The 9,457-nt window shown below is 38.6% G+C and overlaps 1 protein-coding gene across 1 annotated transcript; it reads left to right on the forward strand.

Moving 5' to 3' along the window:
* Positions 1-7,578: 7,578 nt before the first annotated feature.
* Positions 7,579-8,335, forward strand: LOC104100216 (basic form of pathogenesis-related protein 1). Its single transcript, XM_009607400.4, has one exon. The coding sequence runs from the start codon at positions 7,583-7,585 to the stop codon at positions 8,141-8,143; it is 561 nt and encodes a 186-aa protein (XP_009605695.4). The 5' UTR covers positions 7,579-7,582; the 3' UTR covers positions 8,144-8,335.
* Positions 8,336-9,457: the final 1,122 nt, after the last annotated feature.

Here is a 9,457-nt window from a genome sequence, read left to right on the forward strand (position 1 = left end):
CTCAAACTCAAGTACAACCGTGTACAAAAATGAAGATCACTCTTGACCCTCAAATTTTCTCTCAAAGACTACTCTTAGCCTTAGGTGTTTTCACTCTTGAAAACAGGCTTAGGAACTCTTTCCTAAGTTAAACATGCACTCTTACACGTTTTTGGGTCTCTCTGAAGACTACTCTTAGTCTTAGATCTCAAGACTCCTCTCTCTTTTCTTTTGATCACGAAATTCCTCCATATATATAGATATAGGGGCTGTCACTGGCAGATCTGAAGGGGCAACTTACAAAGGGGTAATTCTATATGTCAGCTGCATCGCTTCCACATAGGCATGGTCAACGGTCAACAATGTTTATTAGTACTCATTTTATTAAGTTGGAGTGTTCAAATGGAAAAAATGTAAGTTCATGTATCGATTTTATAAATCGATACAAGTTTAAGTGGCCACGAGGCCATTTGGCCTGTATAATAGCTTCCAGCTATTTCCACCTCCAATGTATCTACCAACATTGTTATTTCGTGAATTAATAATAAGCCTACTGCCACTTTTACAATTGTTGGGGAAGAGAAGTTTTAAACCATCCCAAGTTCTAGTATTCCAAATGTCATCCCATGAACTATTAATATTTGGTAAATGACCTTTTACAACGGGTAAATAACCTTCCGAGAATATTGAAGTTGGGATGCAACTTCAGTTCTTTCGCCGTTAATATAATAATCGCCTAATGTTAGTTTTTAGGCCTTTTACTGAAGTCGCCTGGGCTTTAGACAAAATTAGAAGACTTTTTTTTTTCTTTATTTTCCATTCCATAAATTGAAATGGGGCTAAAATAGACCCCCTCTGGTGAAGAACTCAGGATCAGCTATATACGAACATGTGATCTGATGGGGCGTCTTGTCAATGTTGACCTATAGCTTGTTTGGTCAGAAGAGAACTTATTTTATAATGTAAAAAGAAAAGAATTGATAGGTTCTACTCTACTGAATAGTAGCAAAAGTTATTTTTCAGAAGTTAGTAAATATAGGTTTTCTCCGGAAGTACTTTCAAAACCTCGGTCAAGTATAATATGCTTCTAACTTTGGCAAAAATATTTTTTAGATTAATTAATCAAATACAATATGTTTCTATGTAAAAGTATTTGTTTGGAAGAATACTTTTAACAAAAGATACTTTGAAATTAACAAATTTTGAATGTTTGCCCAAACAGGTAGGACGTTCACCTCCATGTGTGACACCAAGAATAGAAATTATTAATTAGTTCAACTAGGAACTACAACTTCGAGGGATTGGGCATCGTAGATCCTAAATGGTACGGTACACTCAAGTATTATTTAATGGCGGCTTTCCTATTTGTGGAAAAACTAGTTGCCACTTGCATGCAATCACAATATTATTTTATGGAGGCTGCGCTTAATTATACGTTTGCTGTCGTTTAATTAATATTAAAAATTTAAAAGGTCAAATTGGTGGAATTTTTAGTACCTGTGGATTATGTTAAAAGTAATTCATATCCATAGAATAATTTCAAAAAGCAGAATAGGGATTTTATCATCTAATCAACTATAGATATAAGCAGAAAATATACCTTAAGTATCGATTTTATATACCTGCGTTTCATCTTCTTCTAGTCTAGAAATAAGAGAGGAAATCAACGACGTCAATAGCAGATAACGTTGAGGTATGATCTTGTAGTAATTGACACTTAACGGGTATGAATTCCTTTAAAATATAGACAATAATATAAGTTATAAGGATGCTTTCACTTTCTAATTAAATCATTGTTTACCCGAAAAACGGATAGAGTTGAATTTGTATGTAGTTCTAAGGGTACGTGGTATAATTTGACACGAATCGTGAAAGTAAGTAGAAATATCAAATTTTGACCGTAAAGAATGAAATACAAACCAAGTTGAATGGAGAATGATTTATGAATAAGCTATATGAATCAATGTATAAAGCTCAAAAGGATAATCTCCCAAAATGAGAGTGTCTCAATAGTATATGAGTTATGTTGTATGAATTCCTTGATGATCCCTCGTACGGAAATAATAGCCATCCTTCTTATAATGAAGGGATCCTACTTTGAATATAATTAAAAATACATAGTGGAAAACCCATGATAAATTAGCTTTTCTCTGATTCCCGGACTGAGTTATGTTCTCGGACTTCGAAAGTCCCGTTGACTTGATTTACCACGAGGAGGGAATTACATTTAGCCTCCACGACCTCGGCTCCCAAGCTTTTAGCTAGTTCGAGACCTGCAATCACGGCCTCATATTCGGCCTCATTATTAGTCAATTTTGTAGTTTTAATAGACTGTCTAACTACATGACTTGTGGGCGATTTTAGTACGATGCCCACTCCGGACCCCTTTGCGTTCGAGGCTCCGTCCGTAAAGAGGTTCCAGATTCCCGAAGAGGTATCCGATTTTATCAGTAATTCCTTTTTAATTTCGGGTACCAAGGCCGGCGTAAAGTCAGCCACGAAGTCCGCTAAGATCTGATATTTGATAGCGGTTCGAGGTCGATACTCGATGTCGTACCCGCCGATCTCTATGGCCCATTTGGCCAATTGACCTGAAAGCTCAGGTTTGTGTAAAATATTTCGTAAACGATAAGTTGTCACAACATGTATCGGATGGCACTGAAAATATGATTTTAGTTTCATAGAGGCACTTATTAAAGCAAGCGCTAATTTTTCTAAGTGTGGATATCTAGTTTCGGCCTCACCTAAAGTTCGACTGATATAATAAATAGAGAATTGCGTACCTCGTTCTTCTCGAACTAGGACTCCACTTACCGCTATCTCCGAAACAGATAGATACATATAGAGTTGTTCATGTGTCTTCGGGGTATGAAGCAATGAGGGGCTTGATAAATACCGTTTTAGATGTTCCAAAGCCTGCTGACATTCGGGAGTCTATGCAAAATTGCTTTTCTTTTTAAGTAGAGAGAAAAATCGGTGGCTCCTATCCGAGGATCTCGAAATGAATCGTACCAGGGCGGCTATCCGTCCCGTTAGCCTTTGCACGACCTTTACATTATCTACCACTGTGATGTCCTCGATTGCTTTGATTTTATCGGGGTTAATCTCGATTCCTCGATTGGACATCATGAAGCCGAGAAACTTGCCCGAGCCAACCCCGAAAGCATATTTTTCGGGATTGAGTTTCATATTATACTCCCTTAGTATGTCTAAAGTTTCGTGCAAATGCTTTAAATGGTCCTCTGCTAGCAGAGATTTAACTAACATGTCATCAATATAAACTTCCATTATTTTTTCTATTTGTTTTTCGAACATTCTGTTTACTAGGCGTTGATAGGTTGCACTAGCGTTTTTCAGGCCGAATGGCATTACGTTATAATAGTAAGTCCCGTACTTAGTGATAAATGAGGTTTTTTCCTGATCCTCTGGGTTCATCTGTATTTGGTTATTCCTGGAATAGGTATCGAGAAAGCTGAGAGTCTCGTGGCATCGATCATACGATCGATATTAGGCAAAGGAAAAGAATCCTTAGGGTATGCTTTATTCAGGTCTTTATAATCTATACACATTCTAAGCTTGTTTCCCTTTTTAGGGACTACCACCACATTTGCCAGCCATTCAAGGTACTTTACTTCCCGAATGGACCCTATTTTAAGAAGTTTGATTACCTCGTCTTTGATGAAGGCATGTTTGACCTCGGACTGAGGCCTTCTTTTTTATTTTACCGGGTGGAACCTTGGGTCCAAGCTTAGCTTATGAGGTGTGATTCCCGGTGGGATCCCTGTCATGTCAATATGGGACCAAGCGAAACAGTCTATGTTAGCTATAAGAAATTGAATAAGCTTTTTCTTGAGCTCGGGATCTAACCCTGTGCCGAGGTATATCTTTCGTTCGGGTAGATATTCGATTAGTATGACTTGCTCCAGTTCTTCGATCGTAGATTGAGTAGCGTCAGAATCATCGGGGATCACGAAGGATCGAGGGATCCCATGTTCATCATCTTCGTTAGTCTTCCGATTCTCTAATTAGGTCGGAGCTGACGTTTGTGATTGCTATTTGGTATTCCATTCCTCCTTCGAACCTGATACTTTTGCCGATGATAGTGAAGATATCGGAGTTGCTTCTTCGACGGCAAACATTTCTCTTGCGGCCGGTTATTCTCCGTAAACTGTTTTGACTCGCTCTGATGTTGGGAATTTCAGAACCTGGTAGAGGGTCGAAGGTATAACTCTCATATTGTGGATCCACGGCCTTCTAAAAAGGGCGTTGTACCTCATATCACCTTCAATTACGTGAAACTTCATTTTTTGGGTAGTTCTGGCCACGTTTATTGGCAGAATTATCTCGCCTTTGGTAGTTTCACATGCCATATTGAATCCGTTTAGAACCAGGATTGCAGATACGACCTGGTCCTGCTGGCCGAGCTGCTCTACGACCTTCGATCTAATAATGTTGGCCGAGCTACCTGGATCGATCAACACACGTTTAACTTTAGTTTTATTCATAAGTACAGCTATTACCAGTGCGTCGTTGTGAGGTTGCATGACTCCTTCTGCATCTTCATCATTAAAGGACAGGGTTCCTATGGGTGCGTAATCCTGAGTTCGAGATCATTTTTGTCTTATAATCGACATCTTAGTGCGTTTAAGTACCGGCCCCTGAGGGGTATCGATCCCACCGATGATCATGTGGATGATATGTTGTGGCTCTTCTTTTTCGTTTCGTCTGTTGAAATCCCTGTTTTTGAAATGATTTTTGGCCCGATCACTTAAAAATTTCCGAAGGTGCCTTTATTGAATAACCGTGCTACCTCCTCTCTTAATTGCCTTTAATCTTCCGTTTTGTGGTTATGAGTGCCATGATATTTGCACATTTAATTGGGATTCCTCTGGGCAGGATCGATCTGTATAGGTCGAGGCCATTTAGTATCTTTGATGCGTCCGATAGCCGACACGATAGCGGATGCATCGATGCTGAAGTTGTACTCCGTTAACCGAGGTGCTTCCCTGGGTCCGGTATGCCTGTCGAAACCATTCCTGTTCATCAGCCCCCAAGACCCTTGGCCTCAATCATTTCTCTTTTCACCTTGTACGGGGTTACGTGAAGGTTTGCTACCCCTACGATCTCCGTTATACGACCGATATCGATCCTTGTTTGCCCTTGGTTCTCGGTCGATATCCCTTTTAGTATCGGACCCAGAACCCAACTGGTCGTCTTCGACTCTTATTTTGGATTAATATCGATTGTGCCCATCAACCCAAGTAATAACTGGGTACTCGATCACGTTATGCTTCAGTCGCCGTGAATCCATCGAGCTTCGTTCGTTTAGACCTTGAGTGAAAGCTTGAACAACCCAATCATCTGTGACTGGTGGTAGATCCATTCGTTCCATTTGGAAACGAGATATGAATTCTCTTAGCATCTCATTATCCTTTTGTCTTACCTTGAATAGGTCCAACTTCCTAGTCTCAACCTTTATGGCCCCAACATGTGCTTTTACGAAAGAATCTGCAAGCATATCAAAATAATCGATAGAGTTAGACGGTAAATTATGATACCATATCATTGCTCCCTTTGACAGGGTTTCACCGAATTTTTTCAATAATACAGATTTGATATTATCGTCCTCTAGATCGTTCCCTTTGATGGCACATGTGTAAGATGTGATATGTTCGTTGGGGTCGGTTGTTCCGTTATATTTAGGAATCTCGGGCATGCAAAACTTCTTTGGGATCAGTTTAGAAGCCACGCTCGGGGGGAAAGGCTTTTGTATGAATTTTTTGGAATCTAAGCCCTTCAATATCGGTGGTGCCCACAGGATCTGATCAACCCTGGAGTTATATATTTCCACTTTTTTGTTGTTTGCCTCGATCCTCCTTTCTCCTGACTCTATTCGTTTTGTTAGTTCTTCGAACATTTTAACAATTTCGAGATTAGTCCCCGATTCTTGCTCATTTGACCTTACTATAGTTGGCCCCGTTTTGTGGGTGGCTTCTTGGGGTGGACTGGGCTCGAGTCTAGTCGGTGCCTGAGTTTGGCTCTATAATTGGGCTATTACTACTTGTTGAGCTTGCAACATCTCGAAGATCATACGCAAACTGATTCCGTTTTCCTCATCATTTTGGGTATTTTGAGATGCAGACCGAGTTCCACCATGAATGCTATTTTCAGGGTCGGAACGTTGGTTCGCCTCGATGGCCGCATGTGAATTAACGTCTATTGTCTCTTCGACCCGAGCTCAAATGGGATCGACGATTGGCCTTTCACCCCCGGGGGTTAAGTTGTTGTTCTCATCTTGAAGGCCAACTTCGTTGTCGATAGGTAGGGCCATTAATTTGAGAATTCATCGTTTTCAACCTGAAATCAAAGATACTTCCAAGAGCAAGTGTAAAATGGTGTATTTTATAGAGATTCATACCAAACAACCACTGTTATCCTTAGCCTCATGGTGGGCGCTAAACTGTTTATCCGAAAAACGGATAGAGTTAAATTTGTATGTAATTCTAAGGGTATGTGGTATAACTTGACACGAATCGTATAAGTAAGTAAAAATATCGAATATTGACTGTAAAGAATGAAATACAAACCAAGTTGAATGGAGAATGATTTATGGATAAGCTAGATGAATCAATGTATAAGCTCAAAAGGATAATCTCCCAAAATGAGAGTGTCACAATAGTATCTGAGTTATGTTGTATGAATGCCTTGATGATTCCTCCTACAGAAATAATAGCCATCCTTCTTATAGTGGAGGGATCCTACTTTGGATATAATTAAAAATATATAGTGGGGAACCCATGATAGATTAGCTTTTCTCTGATTCCTACCGAGATTTTCTCCCTTAGTATGGCTGTAACGGCTCTTGTCCCTTGGCTCGATCTTGATCGGACTCGATATTGACTTGAGCTCGATATTGACTCGGGGTCCAGTATTGACTTGGGCTCAGTATTGGTCGGTCTCTGGCTCTTAAGCTTGATAACTCTGCTTCACATCATAGCTCGATATTGGCTCGAGCTCGACAATGGCTTCGAGCTCGGAATTCGATTGGTTCCTAAAACATGAGCTCGGTGACCTGGCTTCAGATCTCATCATGATATTACGAAGACGCTCCTCGGTCCATTATGTTTCAATTTTGACTAATCATACGAAGGTCGAAACCGGTTTGACCTTATACAAGCATATTCCGATTCGGTTTTATAGAATTTTATAGAATTTAGACAGCACCGATCCCTCCAACTATACAAGATCGATTACTCAACTTCCCGTCTAGTTAAACAAATTCAACTTTTTCCTGCGTACTATAGGTTAAAATACACCGACAATGTATAAAATTATGTTTATAATATAAATTCATGATTTATCATTCGTGGCAATAATAGTATTCATCAATAGATTGATTTTTTTAATGGCGGCTTTGCTTCTTTAACGAATAGCTGCATGATCTAACATTGCTTGAATTAACGGAGGACGGAGCCATAATTTATACTATTCTTTTCAAATATGGGTAAAGATTGTGCTAACAAGTAACCTATGAATTCTTTTCTTTTTACAAGTTGCAAACTTTTTAACTCGGTATTCTTCCCTATAAAAACCCATCCATACTATGCCTTGTTTCTCACTAAAACCAAAAATGGGATCCTTAACAACATTAGTTGCTTGTTTCATTACCTTTGCAATATTATTTCACTCATCTCAAGCTCAAAACTCTCCCCAAGATTATCTTAATCCTCACAATACAGCTCGTAGACAGGTTGGTGTTGGCCCCATGATATGGGACAATAGGTTAGCAGCCTATGCCCAAAATTATGCCAATCAAAGAATTGGTGACTGCGGAATGATCCACTCTCACGGCCCTTATGGCGAAAACCTAGCGGCCGCCTTCCCTCAACTTAACGCCGCTGGTGCTGTAAAAATGTGGGTTGATGAGAAGCGTTTCTACGATTACAATTCAAATTCTTGCGTAGGAGGAGTATGTGGACACTATACTCAGGTGGTATGGCGTAACTCAGTACGTCTTGGCTGTGCTAGGGTTAGATGTAACAATGGTTGGTTTTTCATAACTTGCAATTATGATCCACCAGGTAATTATAGAGGACAACGTCCCTTTGGCGATCTTGAGGAGCAACCTTTTGATTCCAAGTTGGAACTTCCAACTGATGTCTAATGAGTGCACGTACGTACATGAACAAATTATCACGAATAAAGCTTCATATGTTAAGGAAAATAAAATGCAGTGCTATGCTATGTGATTTTAGCTTCCCAGTTGGATAATTATCTAATGGTGTAGTAACTGGAATGTTTGGACTCTAGTTTCTGTTTTTTTTATTTTTAATTTTAATCATATTCTAGTTTTACAGCTTTTTGTTTGCACTATGGGGTGTGTACATGGTAGCTTATTGCTTTCGGTCCAAATTTGCCGTGGGAGTTGACCAGTTTAAATTTACACACACTAAATAATGGAGTAACTTTTTTTTTTTTACACTATCAGTCAATTAAAAGATAATTCATAACAATAAATGAGATTAATTAATAACACTAAAAAGAATTAACTTTAAGTGATTTTTTGGCTTTTTTTTGTGGTCCACAATATTTAATTTTTTCAAATATCAAGAAAGAATTAACTTCTTTTTTCCAAAGTTGTCCTTGGAGTAAAGAGCCTAGGAGCATTTGTTGTATTTTTAATGAATAAATTAAGGTTAATACGGTCAATTATATTGTTAGTTAATGTTAAAAGATAAATTTTTTAATATGTAGGAAAAATAACCAAAAAATTACTTAAGCGGATAAAGTAGTTTTTGTTACTGCTACAATAATCGTCTTTTGCACTAGTATGGAGTATAAGTTAAATCTATTTTCATCCTTGTACTAACAAGACCGTTTCGTTACTTGTGCTGTATGCGCGCCTAAGTGTTCGTATATGATGGACACGAAAACAATTGCAGTAAGTATTACTTAATCTTTTTAAAGAGTTATATTTTCTAAGAAAAAGAGATAAGATAATGATGCGTATTACAACAGAGGAATGATACCTTCTGCTTGCGGAGTTGCGCCTAGCCATTGGAATTAGTTTGTAAAGAGAGGGAGAAGTCTAGTTTTGTTATTAACACTTAAGTCCTAATATTTTTACTTTATAAGTTTTTAGTATTGCAATTAAGTCCCTGGACATTTAGCTATCGAGCAGATTTCATCCTCTGCAAATACAGTTATTGGCAGGATAGTTGGGCGGAGGAGCTCGTACTATTCTTTGCTCAACACTCTTATCCTTTTACAACTTTCATCACATATATCTATTGTAATAGTTGATAGGGTTTATTATCATTAAAACCTCCTAGTTTAATTTAGCTTAGTTTAGCTAGTTTTTCTTCTTCTCTTCCAAATATTGCACTGTTTCATTGCAACTGCATCATTTGGTATCAGAGCATTGCTCTTGGACTGTGAGTAATGGCTTCCGATATAAAGAACTTGGCTGATGCTGTCG

Source organism: Nicotiana tomentosiformis, chromosome 1 (genome assembly GCF_000390325.3).
Source record: "Nicotiana tomentosiformis chromosome 1, ASM39032v3, whole genome shotgun sequence".
NCBI classification, from domain to species: domain Eukaryota; kingdom Viridiplantae; phylum Streptophyta; class Magnoliopsida; order Solanales; family Solanaceae; genus Nicotiana; species Nicotiana tomentosiformis.